The 16,809-nt window shown below is 41.0% G+C and overlaps 1 protein-coding gene across 2 annotated transcripts in view; it reads left to right on the forward strand.

Annotated features, from left to right (window-relative positions):
• Positions 1 to 16,809, forward strand: part of C3H4orf45 (chromosome 3 C4orf45 homolog) — a 131,369-nt gene that overhangs the window by 71,716 nt on the left and 42,844 nt on the right. Inside the window, exon 4 of one of the 2 annotated variants that reach the window (XM_021938899.2) lies at positions 4,322 to 5,837. The exons of the other annotated variant lie outside the window; for it this stretch is intronic. Within the exon in view, the coding sequence (XP_021794591.1) occupies positions 4,322 to 4,496 (175 nt within the window). The 3' untranslated portion in view covers positions 4,497 to 5,837. Of the gene's footprint in view, positions 1 to 4,321; positions 5,838 to 16,809 lie in introns of those variants that run through there. 2 annotated transcript variants of the gene reach the window in all.

Raw genomic sequence — 16,809 nt, forward strand, 5'->3', positions numbered from 1 at the left:
CACTGGTGATAAAGACATACTTGAGCCTGGGAAGAAGAAGAGGTTTAATTGGACTTACAGTTCCACATGACTGGGGAGGCCTCAGAATCATGGTGGGAGGAGATGGTACTTCTTACATGGTACCAGCAAGAGAAAATGAGGAAGATGAAAAAGTGGAAACCCCCGATAAAACCGTCAGATCTTGTGAGACTTATTCACTACCACGAGAACAGTATGGGGGAAACTGCCCCCTGTGATTCAAATGATCTCCCACCAGGCCCCACCCACAACACATGGGAATTATGGGAGTACACTTCAAGATGAAATTTGGGTGGGGACATGGAGCCAAACCATATCATTCTGCCCCTGGCCCCTCCAAATATCATCCTCACATTTCAAAACCAATCATGCCTTCCTAACAGTCCCCAAAGCCTTAACTCATTTCAGCATTAACCCAAAAGTCCATAGTCCAAAGTTTCATCTGAGACAAGGCAAGTGCCTTCTGACTATGAGCCTGTAAAATCTAAAGCAAGCTAGTTACTTCCTCGACACAGTGTGAGTACAGGTATTGTAAATACAGCTGTTCAAATGGGAGAAATTGGTCAAAACAAAGAGGTTACAGGGCCCACACAAGTCCAAAATCCAGTGGAGCAGTCAAATTATAAAGCTCCAAAATGATCTCCTTCGACTCCAGGTCTTACATCCAGGTCACACTGATGTAAGAGGTGGGTTCCCATGGTCTTGGGTAGCTCCATCCCTGTGGCTTTGCAGGGTACAGTCTTCCTCTCAGCTGCTTTCACAGGCTGGCATTGAGTGTGGCTTTTCCAGGCAAGTGGTGCAAGCTGTCAGTGGATTTACCATTCTGGGGTCTGGAGGACAATGGCCCTCTCCTCACAGCTCCACTAGGCAGTGCCCCAGTAGGGACTCTGTAGGGGCTCTGGCCCCACATTTCCATTTCACACTTTCCTAATAGTTTTTCCAGGAGGCACCCCAGCCCTGCAGAAAACTGCCTGAGCATCCAGGAGTTTCCATGCATCTTCTGAAACCTAGGCGGAAGTACACATTCTTGACTTATGTGTACTCACAGGCTCAACACCACATGGAAGCTGCCAAGGCTTGGGGCTTGCACCTTCTGAAGCCATGGCCCAAATTCTGTGTTGGCCCCTTTCAGCCATGGCTAGAGCAGCTGGGACACAAGGCATCAAGTCCCTAGGCTGCACACAGCACAGGGACCCTTGACCCAGCCCATGAAACCACTTTCTCCTAAGTCTCTGGGCCTGTGATGGGAGGGGCTGTCATGAAGACCTCTGATATGCCCTGGAGACATTTTCCCCATTGTTTTGGGGATTAACATTCTGTTCCTTGTTACTTATGCAAATTTCTACTGCCAGCTTGAATTTCTTGTCAGAAAATGGGTTCTTCTTTTCTATCACGTTGTCAGGTGGCAAATTTTCTGAACTTTTATGCTCAGTTTCCCTTATAAAACTGAATACTTTTAGCAGCACCCAAGTCACATCTTGAATGCTTTGCTGCTTAGAAATTTCTTCCACCAGATACCCTAAATCATCTCAAGTTCAAAGATCCACAAATCTCTAGGGCAGGGGCAAAATGTCACTAGTCTCTTTGCTGAAACCTAACAAGAGTCATCTTTGTTCCAGTTCCCAACAAGTTCCTCATCTCCATCTGAGACCATCTCAGCCTGGACCTTATTGTCCATACTGCTATCAGGCTTCTGGTGAAAGCCATTCAAGTCTCTAGGAAGTTCCAAACTTTCTCACATTTTCCTGTTGTCTTCTAAGGCCTCCAAAGTGTTCCAACCTCTGCCTGTTACCCAGTGCCAAAGTTGCTTCCACATTTTTGGGTATTTTTTCAGCAACACCCCACTCCTGGTACCAATTTACTGTATTAGTCCATTTTCATGCTGCTATAAAGACATACTTGAGACTGGGAAGAAAAGGAAGCTTAATTGGACTTACAGTTCCACATGGCTGGGGAGGTGGTCTTACATGGTGGTGGCAACAGAGAATGAGAAAGATGCAGAAGTGGAAACCCCTGATAAAACCATATCTTGTGAGACTTATTGACTACCACAAGAACAGTATGGGGGAAACCACCTCCATGATTCAAATAATCTCCCACTGGGTCCCTCCCACAACATGTGGGAATTATGGGAATACAATTCAAGATGAGATTTGGGTGGGGACACAGCCAAACCATATCATCTTTCCACTCATGATTTCATAAACTTTTTTTCAAGTCATGTTCTTTTCAAATAAAAAGCAAGGAGTACTGATTTATTGGTAAGTTTTACTTCCTTTCACAGTGTGTTAATTTTCCTTACCTCAGAGACAGTGGATCAGCAAACATGAAATACCTAAATACAAATCCTTAAAGTTAAAATATCAAACCAGCAATCCCAAATTACCCAAAAAGTAGAAATAGTGTGTTTGTCTGCTGTACAAAGTAAATAGATTCTGGATTTCCCTGCCATTTTACAGGTCAGAAAGAGGAATTTAGACAAAGTGCTTTTGGAAAGACTAGTCTAAGATTTTCCCCCTTTTTCTTCACCCCACATCTGTAGTGAGAATCTATGGAAAACTACTCAAGATTCTGAAATCACTGAGCAATCTGAACTTTCATCCATCCCTGACATATTTCAGCTAGTCACCTAGTTAGGGAAAGCATTTCACTGCAATAGGAACTCACACATGGGAACTTGGCTCCTCAGACACCGTTTCCCACTAATCTGACATTCTCTGCAGGAATAGCTCCTCAAATATTTCCTATTCTTTTCTGTATGCATTTTTTTTGTGTGCGTGTCCTCTTTGTTCTACTTGAAATAACTTTTAAACTTTCTCATAAAGCACTCTCCCGCATCTATTTCTTTGACTTATTCATGAAATAGGGGAATTTAACATTCATTCTTCATTCGATAATTAAATCTGTGTACTGCTTAATGAGGAGCTACATATACAAAGGTGATCCCTTAAGGTTATAATACTATATTGTTTACCTTTTCTATGTTTGGATATGTTTAGATATACAAATACTTACCACTGTGTTACAATTGTCTACAGTATTCAGCACAGTAACCTGCTGTACAGGTGTGTAGCTTAGGAGCAATAGGTTATACCAAATAGCCTAGGTGTGTCGTGGGCTATGCCATCCAGGTTTGTGTAAGTACACTCTATGATGTGCACACAGTGACGAAATCGCCTACCGGCACATTTCTCAGGACATGTCCCGTTAAGCGATGCGTGACTGCATTTAGTACTCACATACTAGGTGGTAGGCACTACAGCAAAGCATTTATGAAACAAAGATAAAAGTCTGGCACCTACCATCAAGAAGCTTATAACAGGAGAAATAAAAACAGGATCTAAAACTGGCAGTTTAACGTGGCAGGATACGGTGGAATGGGAAGCAGTGTGCTGTGGCTGCTCACAGTAGGAAACATCTCCAGCTCGCTGGAAGCCCCAAAACATAAGCTTGAACACTTTTTCTCCTTTGTGAGCCCTTTAACATTCCCACAGACCCTCCGTTCAGTCTCCATTTTGCTCGTTTTTGAGATGGAGTCTCTCTCTGTCTCTCAGGCTGGAGTGCAATGGAGGCTCACTGAAACCTCCGCCTCCCGGATTCAAGCGATTCTCCTGCCTCAGCCTCCCCAGTAGCTGGGATTACAGGCGCCCACCACCACGCCCGGCTAATTTTTGTGTTTTTAGTAGAGATGGGATTTCACCATGTTGGCCAGGGTGGTCTCGAACTCCTGACCTCAGGTGATCCACCTGCCTCGGTCTTCCAAAGTGCTGGGATTACAGGTGTGAACCACCACGCCCGGCCTCAGTCTCCATTTTGAAGACAGACCGACTCAACTCCATTGCCGATGGGTCTCCCCCCGAGATTGTGCAGCAGGCAGTGTTTTGCTTTCCCTTTCCCTTGCATTTAACATGGTGCTTGGAATAAATGGGCACTTGATATAATTTGCTGAATTGTGTATAAAAGACAAGTCCTGGTCTATATTGTATGCCTAACAGCTCAAATGACTGTGGTTTAGGCTTGAGAAGCTGAATGAGTTCAAGTGGTGAGGACTTCCTTAGAGGAAATTTAAGCCAGGCATAGAAGGAACATTTTCGGAAACCTCTAGCTGCCTCTATGAGTGAATTTTTCAATATGTGCAAATCAAAGACTTGAGATGATTAAATCAATGGAATCACAGTCAAAGACCATTTTAGAAAGAAATGATGACATGCCTCTGATCTAATGTCACAAAGATGCCTCTTCACCAACTGGGGGTGCCTGATAAATTTGCCACTTACTTGCTGATTTATGGATTTGTCTTAAGGAACACTGCAAGTTCCTGTGGACTGTCATTATTGGTGGATGGGGTTGGGGATCAAGAGGCTGCAAATCCCAAGGTAAGGACAGCCAAAGCGGTTGTCAGTCATGAAGACCAGAGAGACATGGATTTTAAAGGACCAGAATTAACTACAACCTCCCCCAGCTTTTCATTTGCTTGAAAGTCACAGAAACACAGCTCTTTTCAATATTGCCTCTCCCAGTTTTTTTGTGTGTGTGTGTGTTTGTTTTTTTGCTTTGTAATAGAAGCAAGATCATATATAACTGATCCGCGTTCTTGTGGTCTGTCTGCTCATCATCTTAGACTTCATTAGTTAGCACCCACATTCAACAGGCATGCAGCATGACTGAGTTGAAACAGCACTGAATTGAGAATCAAGAAAATTGGGTTCACTAGGAATTTATCCTTCCCAAGTAAGTAATAAAGGAGATGTACAAAGGTTTTGCTGGAAGGAAGCCTAACAATATGCGAGCAGGAATAAAAAGTCAGAAATCACTTAATATCCTGCAAATAGGGAATTCTAATCAGTCATGAAGCAGTATCTATATGCTAATTAAGTACAATGACTTTGAAGACAGACTTCCTGAATTCAAGTCCGAGCTTCACCACCTCTTAGCTATGACACCTTGGACAAGTTATTTAAACTATGCCTCAGTTTTCCAATCTGTAAAATTCAGAATCTACTCCACTGGACTGTTGTATAGACAGTGTTGTTAAACATACAGACTTAGAACAGTATTTGGTACATACAAAGGGCTTAATAAATAGTATGACCATATAATTTATCACCCAAGACAGGACACTTTTGAAAGTGAAAGAGGAAGCTAACCAATGAGTCACCAGGACAACAGGATAAACTGAAACTATCCTGAACAAAGCAGGCCACTCTATTAATAAATACTATGTATTAAACAAATATAGTACACTGAAATAATGAAGCAAATATATCTATTAAAATTCATATTAGCTAAAAATGATCAGGATAAAGATTCAGTATGGTCTAGAAATTGTATACTATATAGGTGAGTTAATCCTTCAAAAGTAGAACAAAAAGTCTAAGAGATGGAAAATAAGAGAAATAAGAGATCAGTTAAAATGTATAATATCTAATAAAGGATTCAGAAAAAGAAAACAGAAGGAAATAATACAAGAAAATTTATCAGAAGAGAATAATAAATTTCCAGATTGAAAGTTTCCATTAATGGTGGGGCACGGTGGCTCTTGCCTGTAATTCTAGAACTTTGGGAAACCATGCAGTTGAATTACTTGAGCCCAGGAGTTCAACACCAGCCTGGGAAACATGGTGAGATCCATCTCTACAAAAAGTACAAAAATTAGCTGGGCATGGTGGCACATAACTGTAGTCCCAGCTACTTGAGAGGCTGAGGTGGGAGGATCACTTGAGTTTGGGAGATCGAAGCTGCCATGAGCCAAACATCCCACTGCCCTCCAGCCTGGGTGACAGAGCAAGACTCTGTCTTTAAAAAAAAAAAAAAAAAAAGTCTCATCAAATGTGAATTGAAACAAAACAAAAGTACATACAGGCATGTCATTGTGAAACCTCATAATACCAGAATGAAAAGACAACTCTAAAGCCTTCAAGAGGAAAATTAGGATATTCACAGAGGATCAGGGATCAATATGGTATCACACTTCTTGACACAATGCTGGACTTTAGAAGACACTGTGGCAATGACTTCCATAGTTGATAGAAGATGACTTTTAACCTAGAATTTTATACCCAGCCAATGAGCAAGTAGGAAGGTAGAAAAAAAGAAATTTTCAGGCATTTATGTACTCAAAAAATGTACCTCCAAGCTTTTTTTTCCCCCCAAGAGGCAGCTGAAGAATGTTATCTAGTAGGACAAGCAGGTAAAACAAAAAGGAGTCCAATCCAGGAACCAAGGTACCCAACAAACGTGACGGGCAAAGGGAATTCTGAGACAGTGTTAAAGGACTAGGAATGTGGCTGTGCAGGACCCTAGGGAACTTTCAATTCAGATAGGAAAAAGCAAAGTGGGGGATACAGAAGGAGATTTATCGAGTGTAAGTATTGGGTTAAATACAGTATTAGAACCAAATGGGCTAAAAGTGGTTGCTTTGGGGGAAGAAAACATTGGAGCAGGGAGCAGGGTGAGAAGGGGAGTAACTTTTTAATAAGCATTTTAGTGTTATTTACATGTATTATCTATATGTATCTAAATTATTTCATTAAAATGGAGAAAAAGCACTCTATTATGTACATGTAAAAGTGTTCTATTTGGTAAAAATGAAAATTATTTTTATTTAAATAATGATTAAAAAATTGATTTCCTTGTTTTCTCTGACCTCTTTCTGGATATTTTATTAGATATTACACATTTTAATCTCTTATTTTCTTATTTCTTTCGTCTTTTCCATGTCTTGGACTTTTTGTTCTACTTTTGAAGGGTTAACTCATCAATATAGTATAAAATTTCTTTACTGAATCTTTATACTGATCATTTTTAGCTAACTATGAATTTTAATAGATATATTTGCTTCATTATTTCAGTGGCACTATCAACTTACTATGGGAGAAACAGCAATAGTCAACAGGAATGTTAGTAGTTAGGGCTCCTAAGTTAAAATAAAATTGCAATCTAAAGCTAGGACTTTCAGTGCTAAAGAAATATTCACTGACCTGAATAAACAGGGCTTTTTGTTTATTCAGAAAGGTGTAAGGTTTGCCTGTATTTTGCATTAGTTGGGTGGTGTGTAGAAAATTGCCTGTTTTATTTCGTAAGAAATACTGCCAAAACCAGTTGTTAAACTAGCACAGACTTAATGTCAGCCACTATTTTAAACCATGTTGGTACATAAATGCATGCTTTTTTTTTTTTTCTTGGAGTTGTTTTCCTCAAAACATCCATAAATCTGGACAGTTTTCTGTTTTTAAGACTGTCAGTGCCTGGCACATTGGAGGGATTTCCATAAGCATTAAGTAGCAAATTTCTGCGATTTTTTTTTTTGAGATAATTAGTGCCCATTCTTACTTTGGTTCTTTAGGTCTATTCTGTAAAAACTGTCTTCCCACTTCCTTTCCGAAGCCTATTCCTTCCTCCCTCCCTCACCTCCCCTTCAGCTGGGCAGCGGGGGAGCAGGGTTCTCAGGAAGCTGCTGCCATAGTCAGGTCAGTATAGAGCTCCTGTAGTTGTTACCCCTGTAGCCACAAAGATATTGGTGCTGATATATTCATTCAATAAATAGCCAAGTGCCAACTATGTACCAGGCATTGGTAGGCCTGGGATTCAGAAGTGAACAAGACAGACATAGTTCCTGCTTTCTTTACCTTCTATCGGGGAGACAGGACAGAAACAGCCTAATACATGATTGATCACTTAATTGCAATCATAGTAGGTGCCACAAGGGAGAAATGCAGGATGCACATCAGTCAGTCTTTGGTAAATGAATGATGTATTTGTTCATGTTCACATGGCTATAAAGAATGACCTGAGATGGGGTAATTTATAAAGGAAAGAGGTTTAATTGATGCACAGTTCTGTATGGCTGGGGGAGGCTTCAGGAAACTTACAATCATGGCAGAAGGAGAAGCAAGGCATACCTTACATGGTGGCAGAAAGGGTGGGGGGAAGTGCGAAACTTTTAAACCATCAGATCTCATGAAAACTCACTATCACAAGAACAGCATGGGGGAAACCGCCCCCATGATCCAATCACCTCCCACCAGGTCCCTCAGCTGAAATGTGGGGATTACAATTTGAGATGAGATTTGGGTGGGGACACAGAGCCAAACTTTATCAAATGAATATTCTTCATCTCAGAATGGAGCACTGAGAGCAAACAGACGAGATGTCACTGATCTTTGAAAAACTACTGTTTGTGAAAAGCTAGCTCAAGATACTGTACTGTGATTTTTAAGAAGAGAACTTACTAATCTATTACTTGATGCCAAGTAGTCTATTACTTGATGCCACACACATCTAAAGTGTGTGAGAAAGAGGCACTATCAACTCACTGTTCTGTCATCTACAATTTATCAGCATTTTGGAGAGAGCTGTAGCTCTTTCAGGAGACCAGGTTTACCGAGGGAGCAGCTTCTGGCCCTAACAAAATGGTTTATGGTGATGAAATCAAAGCACGGACTGCAAATTACAAGTAAACAGATGAGCTAAGATTTAGATCCAGGCAAAGTTCATGTACTGAACAGAAGACTACAGAAAAAAAATAACAGACAAGTTATGTTACAAGTCTTATGTCCATCTTCCTGGTAGGAGTCAAACTAGTTCGAAGATTTTGAATTTGGTAAAATTTCAGCTTTCAGTCGTGGGGAATGTCTTACCTGCAGCATGTAACTTCTCATTGGTGTCATTATGTTTGTGGCTGGTGTGGTTTCCCAACTGTTCATCCACCTGGCGGAGAGGAAGCGCCACACGGCTCTATGTGATATTTGATGACTCTAACCATCAAGAGTCCCTGCAGCAAGGGTGTTTTAAAATTATTAATAGTCAGAAGGAGAGTAGTTGTTCAGTATTTGTCTCTTTTTTGGAACTCACTTTATTCCAAATGGTCTCTTCCATGTTCAATGAAGAGGAAATGCCCTTTTCTGACTACCTTGGGTTAAAGTTTTCAATCAGACCATTCATTTATTCAGTCAGTAAATCAGTAATTTTACAGCATGGTCCTTTCCATCAAACTGCTCCTCGTGTAGGGGGAGAGTGGACACATAGGTAATTCTGAAACACATGGCCAGAGCAGTGATGCAGCCACGCCAGCGTATTACGCATATTACCCAGAACACGGGTGAGGAGGGAAGGCACAGAGGCTCTCTGTGGAGGAATCTGAAAAGTGAAGTTAGGTGGGAAAGGAAGGGCAGTGAAGCAGGGGAGTGGTTCAAGAAGAGCAGACCTCAGTAACAAAAGTCCAGAAGTGAGAAATATTGTGGACTGATGCAAATGAGTGTCATAGTGTGCTGCCAGATCCCAGAGGGCAATCATGAACAGTGCAGAGACTGATGAAGACAGTGACATAGTCAGGGGCAAGTTAGTTCTTGAGTTCTGACCTTTAGAGGAGGAGGAAAGCCAGGAAGGAATTTAAATTTTGTCTACCCATCCCTTTACATAGTAACCAAAGCGACAAGAGCAGGTTTACGTTTTGGATAGAAGATGGATGTGAGCGGGGCATGACCAGGCAGGAATGTGTCAGGTAGCCCAGGAGCATGATGGTGGCCTAGGGGAGTGGAGTCAAAGCGGAGAGGAGGGACAGATTCCAGAATTATTAAGGAGAAAAATTATCAGGGCTTACCAGAAGGGATGAAAGTGGTGATGGAGGCAGTGACGACTCCAAATTTTCTAGTTTGAGTGAAGAAGTAGAAGTGGATCAACTCAGATGCAGCACAGAAGGAGCATCCCCCTTAATGGGGAAGATGATGAGTTCAGGTGGATTCCAGGTTTCTGTGGGATCACCTGTGACAAGCAGAGGTAGATGTATGAAGCTAGATGGAAACACTGCTGAAGAGCTTTTTCTGCCATCATTTTTCGGTTGCATTTGAAAATGTGTGAGTGAAGGAGAAGGGAAAAGACCACAGGAATAAGAGCAGAATTGCAGGAAATTCAAACTCTGATTGTAAAAAGAAGAGCCATGAAAGAAGATACAGCAGAAGCAGAGGAGACCCTGAGGGGCTGAGGTTCACCATGAAATAAGATGTCAGATAAGAAATAAGATGTCTACTTTCTTCAGCAGACAGCCAGTCATTGAGACTTGGTGAGAAGAGTACAACTAGAACAATTTAGGAGAAGAGGTAGGGGAAGGCAAAGAGGGATGGGTGGGAGGTATGAATGGGAAGTGAAGTGGAATAAACCAAAACATGCCATGGTTTTTGAAAAAATTGGATAGGAAGAAAATGTGGCCAGGTGCGTTGGCTCACGCCTGTAATACCAGCACTTTGGGAGGTCGAGGCGGGTGCATCACGAGGTCAGGAGATCGAGACCATCCTGGCCAACATGGTGAAACCCTGTCTCTACTAAAAATACAAAAATTAGCCGGGCGTGGTGGTGGGCGCCTGTAGTCCCAGCTACTCAGGAGGCTGAGGCCGAAGAATCGCTTGAACCTAGGAGGCGGAGGTTGCAGTGAGCCAAGACCGCACCGCTGTGCTCCAGCCTGGTGACAGAGCGAGGCTCCGTCTCCAAAAAAAAAAAAAGAAAAATGTGAATAGTAACTAGAGGCAGATGAAGGGCCAAGTGTAGGGTTTTTTTTTTTTTTTAAGGATGCAAGAAGCTTGATCTAAAGAAGGGCTTACTGCTGTGGAGCAATGTTCTGGGGTCAGCAGTGATGCAGTTGTGGGTTTAAGGCCACAGGTGGTTATGGAGGCCTTGGATGAGAGAAATGATCCCTCATTCCCAGAGACTAAAAAGGAGAGAGGGCTGGCTTGCATATGTAGGTAGGGATGCACTTGTAGGGGGTTATGGTGGTATTGATGAAGTTTAAACCTGAAGGCCTTGTTCTCCATGGAGTCTTCTTTTTTTGGCTATTAAAAAAATGTTGAGCCGGGCGCGGTGGCTCAAGCCTGTAATCCCAGCACTTTGGGAGGCCGAGACGGGAGGATCACGAGGTCAGGAGATCGAGACCATCCTGGCTAACACGGTGAAACCCCATCTCTACTAAAAAAGAAAAAAATACAGAAAACTAGCTGGGTGAGGTGGTGGGCACCTGTAGTCCCAGCTACACGGGAGGCTGAGGCAGGAGAATGGCGTAAACCTGGGAGGCGGAGCTTGCAGTGAGCTGAGATCCGGACACTGCACTCCAGCCCAGGAGACAGAGCAAGACTCCATCTCAAAAAAAAAAAAAAAGAAAAAAAGAAAAAAAAAATGTTGGTAAAAGATACAATAAATTTTACTGTTTTAATCATTTTAAGTGTATAATTCAGTGGTCTATGAAGTCTTGAAAAATTTCTGTCCTATAGAGAACTGATGAGAACGATGGGAATGAGAAGTGAGCAGGGGTCTTGAGGAAACAAGGAAGGCCCACTTGAAGTTAGAGGCCATGTGTTTGTATCAGCAAGGTTATCCAATTGTTCCGTAGAAGAGTTAAGCCACCTTGATAGAGGATCCAAGAAAAATTAGAATTGGGGCAACTGGCTAACCTTTTGGAAAAAGTAAAATTATAGCTATACCTCATAGCATGCAATAAAATTAATTCCAGATGTACTAAGCAATTAACTGCTTTAAAGGCCTGATGCTAAAACACAGAATAAAATATACAGGAACATTTATATTATGTTTATAGAGTCTGAGGGTACAAAAGGCAGACTGTAGCAGTAAGCATTAAGTTGATGATTTGCATGTTATCACTTTATCTTTAAATGTTGACTCAAACTTATGTTTCTTAAGAGCAGCTCATGTTTATTCTTTGTAATTCTAATTAAATTTTCAAACAGCATCACTAAGGTTTTTTATTCCATCAAAGTATGGACAAGTATAGTACCAAGAAAATAAGACATACTTCCTGCCCTAAAAGAGCTTATCATCTGGTTGGTGGGGAGAATACATAAATAGGTAATTTTACCTGAGTATATTAGGATGCAGTGATAGAAATTTTGAGTTAACCAGTATTTAGGGATTACCTATTTGTTTTTTGTTTTGTTTTGTTTTGTTCGTTTTTTGAGATAGAGTCTTGCTCTGTGGTCCAGGCTGGAGTGCAGTAGTGCAATCTTGGCTCACTGCAACCTCCGCCTCCCAGGTTCAAGTGACTCTTGTGCCTCAGCTTCTCAAGTAGCTGGGATTACAGGCACCTCCCCACCACCACCACGCCTGGCTAATTTTTGAATTTTTAGTAGAGGTGGGGTTTCACCATGTTAGCCAGGCTGGTTTTGAACTCCTGACCTCAAGTGACCCTCTCCCTTGGCCTCCCAAAGTGCTGGGATTACAAGTGTGAGCCTCCGTGTCTGGCCAGGATGACCTATTTGTGCTGATACAATGCTCAATGCTGGGTTTAGATACTTAACAAAGTTTAACAACTGAGTGCAAAACCTGTTACCATCAGGGGGGATTTTAGAGGGTGCAGTGGAAACACATATCTGGAAGTCTAAACTTTGAACAGGGATCAGGAAGGCTCAATAAGTTCACCTGATCTTAAAGGATGGATAGGAGTTAGCTTCTAGAAGTGCTGCATTTAGATTCTAAGATGCTGCTATTTTAGAGATGGAACTTCACACATTCAGACAAATTATCTCAGAGCACAATTACCAGACATTTTACAATAAAAACTTTTCATTTCTAGCTTCTACAGCAATATGTAAAGATGGCAGGGTTTATGCAGTATGCTGTGGCTTGTTTCTGTCTAGCAGCCTAAAGGCTAACTCATTAATATTCAAGGATGAATTACATGGTGGGTGGCAGAACAAATGTTTTCTTCACTGAGCAGTGCTAGGACCTTCGAGACAGTTTCTCCCAGAACCAAAGTCACTCTTTGCAGCTGTTCAGTAAGACACGATTCAAGTATCACCTCCTCCTCCAAATCTACCAGGACACCACCGTCTCTCAATCTGCATTAGACACATATGGTAATGACAGCAATATAAAAAAAAAATAGAGCAATGCTGGTTCCACCCTTGATTTTTCTTTGGAACCAGGTACATATTTTACCTAGTTATAAAATAAAATAAATATTATTTTTTTAAAAGCCACATATGTTTCTAGTTGATAGTTTAATTCAAAGAGAAGAGTTATTCCAAGAGATTTGAAGCGTAAGAATTTTAGTAGAAATCTCCTTTTTGTTTTTTGAGACAGGATCTTGTTCTGTCACCCAGCCTAGTGTGCAGTGATGTGATCATAGCTTGCTGCAGCCTTGAACTCCTGGGCTCAAACAATCCTCCTGCCACAGCCTCCCAAGTAGCTGAGATTACAGAGAGGTACCACCACAGCCAGCTAATTTTTAAAATTTTTTTGTAGATACAGAGTCTCATTATGTTTCCCAGGCTTGTCTGGAACTCCTGGCCTCAAGCAATCCTCACACCTCAGCCACCCAATGAGTATAAATCTCTAATGTGGTGTACCCAAAGAACAAAAAGAACAGCAGAAAGCTTGGTTGAGGCATTCATAGTGTTACTCAGATTCTGTTGTGGGTATACTGTGGGATAAAATAAATGATCAATCATGTAATGTTCTTATTCAATCCCTGGTTTAGTTGAGTACTAGCATTCTTGGAATGGGAGAGAGAAAATACAGATGTTAACATAAAATAACTGAAAAACAAACCCTGAATTTGATTGGAAGATTATATATGTCTATTTGTCTATCTGTATGTGCGCATTTGCATTTTTTCTGGCGCTATTCTCTGTAAAGGCCTAGACATAGGGATCAACTCAGTAGCTGTGATATCTCCTAGTACTCAGATTCTTCAAATACCTTTTCTCCTAAAAGAAATTGGCACTTCTTGAAGAAATGGCTGATTCTGGATCTGGAGAAGGAAATGAAAAAGATGCACTTGGAACATCTTGCCATATCAGACAGCAAGAAAGCCATCAGAGACTACTGTAGTCCTGTCTAAGGGACTTAGGAGCCAAACTTGGAGAGATTTTTGCTGGCCAAAAAAATTGGACAACTTGAACAATAAGGGCAATTGCTGTAATGGATCAATATACATCATACATACGTATCCACATATGTATCCATGAACATTCATGAGTTCATACTGTCACTTCAGGAAAAACACAACCAACTGGTCACATTATTTTAAAACCAACTCATTATTTTGAAAATGGTAAATAAGAGGAAAGAAACATTAATTCCACCTTTGCAATACATTACTGCATAACCAAATAGAAAATAAAACGACTTCAAAAAGAATCAAAGTAATTCAGCTAAATAAGGAGCAACAGAAGTAGGACATCACCACTTTGGAAACCCTGATAAATCAATGAACCTAGGGACTGAAAATCCAGGGCTGCCAAAACCACAAAAAGAGTGATGATGAGATATTCAGTGCCTCTCGGTGGAAAAACACACCACCACCCAAGAGTAGGTGTTACGGGACGAATTGTTTCCTTACCCAAGTTCGTATGGTGAATTTCAAACTCCCACTACCTCAGAATGTGACTGTATATGGAGACAGGGCCTTTAAAGGGGTAATTAAGTTAAAATGAGGTCGCCCTAATCCCTCCTAATTGCGGGATCATAAGAAGAGGAAATTTGCACAGGTACAGAGGGAGAACCATGTAAAGACACAGAAAGAAGATGGCCATGTACGAGCCAAGGAGAGAGCCCTCAGGAGAAATCAACACTGTGGACTCCTTGATCTTGGACTTCTAGCCTCAAGAATTGTAAGAAAATTCATTTCTGTTGTTTAAGCCACCCTGCCTGTGATACTTGGTTATGGCCATCCTAACAAACTAATACAGTAGTCTCACCCCTGAAAACCCAGCCTGATGCAGATCAATCCTCTAAATACAACTGACAATGTATAGGAAATAAGATGACCTCGGAACATGATAAACGACATCATGGAGATGTTATCAGAAAAGTGCACTGTGAGAAATTTTACGGAATAAAGGACCTTTTTTTTTTTTTTTTTTTTGAGACAGTGTCTTGCTCTGTCATCCAGGCTGGAGTACAGTTGCACGACCTTGGCTCACTGCAACCTCCACCTCCTGAGTTCAAGCAATTCTCCTGCCTCAGCCTCCCGAGTAGCTGGGATTACAGGTGCTCGCCACTACGCTGGGCTAATTTTTTGTATTTTTAGTAGAGATGGGGTTTCACCATGTTAGCCAGGATGGTCTCGATGTCCTGACCTCAGGTTGTCCACTCATCTCGGCCTCCCAAAGTTCTGGGATTACAGGTGTGAGCCACCGCGCCTGGCCCCGGTTTTTTTCAACAAATGAGAGGGAGAAGATAAGAGATGAGAGGGAATCTATGAATTAAAAGAAACTTAATCAATTGCAAGGTGTGGGACTTACTTGGATTGTCCTAACAGACGAACTGTTAAAAATTCCTAACATGACACAAATTAGACTTTTGAATACTGAATATTTGGTCAAAATTTTTAAATTTTTAGGAGAAATAATTGTATGTTAAATTTCGTATTTTCGAGAGTCATATCAAAAGATATGGGGTGGGGTGGGGATTAGTAAGTAGGATAGAGATGACATAAGACTGTCTATAAATTGATAATTTTTGAAGTTGAGTGATTAGTTCTGTGGATCCTTACACTATTTTGTCTTTTTTGTGTATATTTAAAATTTGTGAAGTAACTAAAATAAGTTGTATCAACTTTATTCTTAGTTAATAAATGTCAAGATTTACCATCTGAATGGATAAACTTATCCAAAACTAAACCGAGTCAATAGTGCTATACTCTCCCAAAGAACCTTCACTCCATTTGCTACCAATCAGCTCACAGAAACACTGTCCTCCTTCCTTCCCTGTGTCACCCTTTGATGTATACATTAGCAAGTGATGCGAGGAAGCACCAGTATGAAGAGAAGCGACACTTGGTTTAGTTTCAGAAACCCCGAGCTGCTGGAATTGGAAGACCTTCCTGAATGTCTTAAATAAAATCTCCTACCTCTCTGGGAACATCAGGAATTATATTCAACACTTCTAATAGTGACCCTAGACGATCTAATAGGCCACGTTTCTGGTAAGATTTTGGACAGCTGCCTCTGAGGCTGTGTGCACAAGAAAACCTGACATGATCATTACTCCATATAAATCATTTAAAAATACTGAATGAAAATCAATAAACACTGTGTATTTTTATATCATGGACAAACTCTTGGCAACAGTAACCTTTTGCTGTATGTTATTCTGCCCAGGAAGACAACATGCTTGATTTAGAGTGCATGGCTGGTGTAACTAGAAGCCCAGCTGGAGCCCGTAAGGGCAACCAGCAACGTTCTGGTGACATCACTGTGGCAAGGATGGCATTTTTCACATTCTGGAGCTTGGGGAAGGCAATCTGGCAAATTAGTGAAGAAGCGTTCACTTAGGGTAAAGTGAGAGCTTTCTTATTTCAATTAGTTCTTTACAATAGTGGTAGGATATTTAACAAAGCCTTCAAGTAAAGTGATTGTGTTCCTATGAAATCAAAGCAATAAATCAAACCAAAATAGTCACAACCTGAGGTTCAAAGCATATGGTACATATAATTTTGCCGAACTGCATAATCTTTTTGATGCTTCCCTTATAGAGGAGAACCCTAGAGAGTGGGCTTTTCCTTCTTAAAGGAAAAATAAATATGTTTACACTTTATCTCTTGCTGTCTTTTAAAAATGGCATTCAAGCAATATTCATCTGTCTGAAATAGGTGCACTGGCAATTTGGGATGACATCTCTTGTGCTTTCTCAAATACTTCTTTGGGGAGCGATTTCATTTTGATCCCCAGACAGCATAGGTATCATACTAATGTGGGATCATCCAATTTTATTTAGAAATTTAAATAATTCTCACCCATTTTTGCAAAATAGTTTTGTCCATCGATACACAGACCTATTTCATAA

This window comes from Papio anubis, chromosome 3, assembly GCF_008728515.1.
Source record: "Papio anubis isolate 15944 chromosome 3, Panubis1.0, whole genome shotgun sequence".
NCBI classification, from domain to species: domain Eukaryota; kingdom Metazoa; phylum Chordata; class Mammalia; order Primates; family Cercopithecidae; genus Papio; species Papio anubis.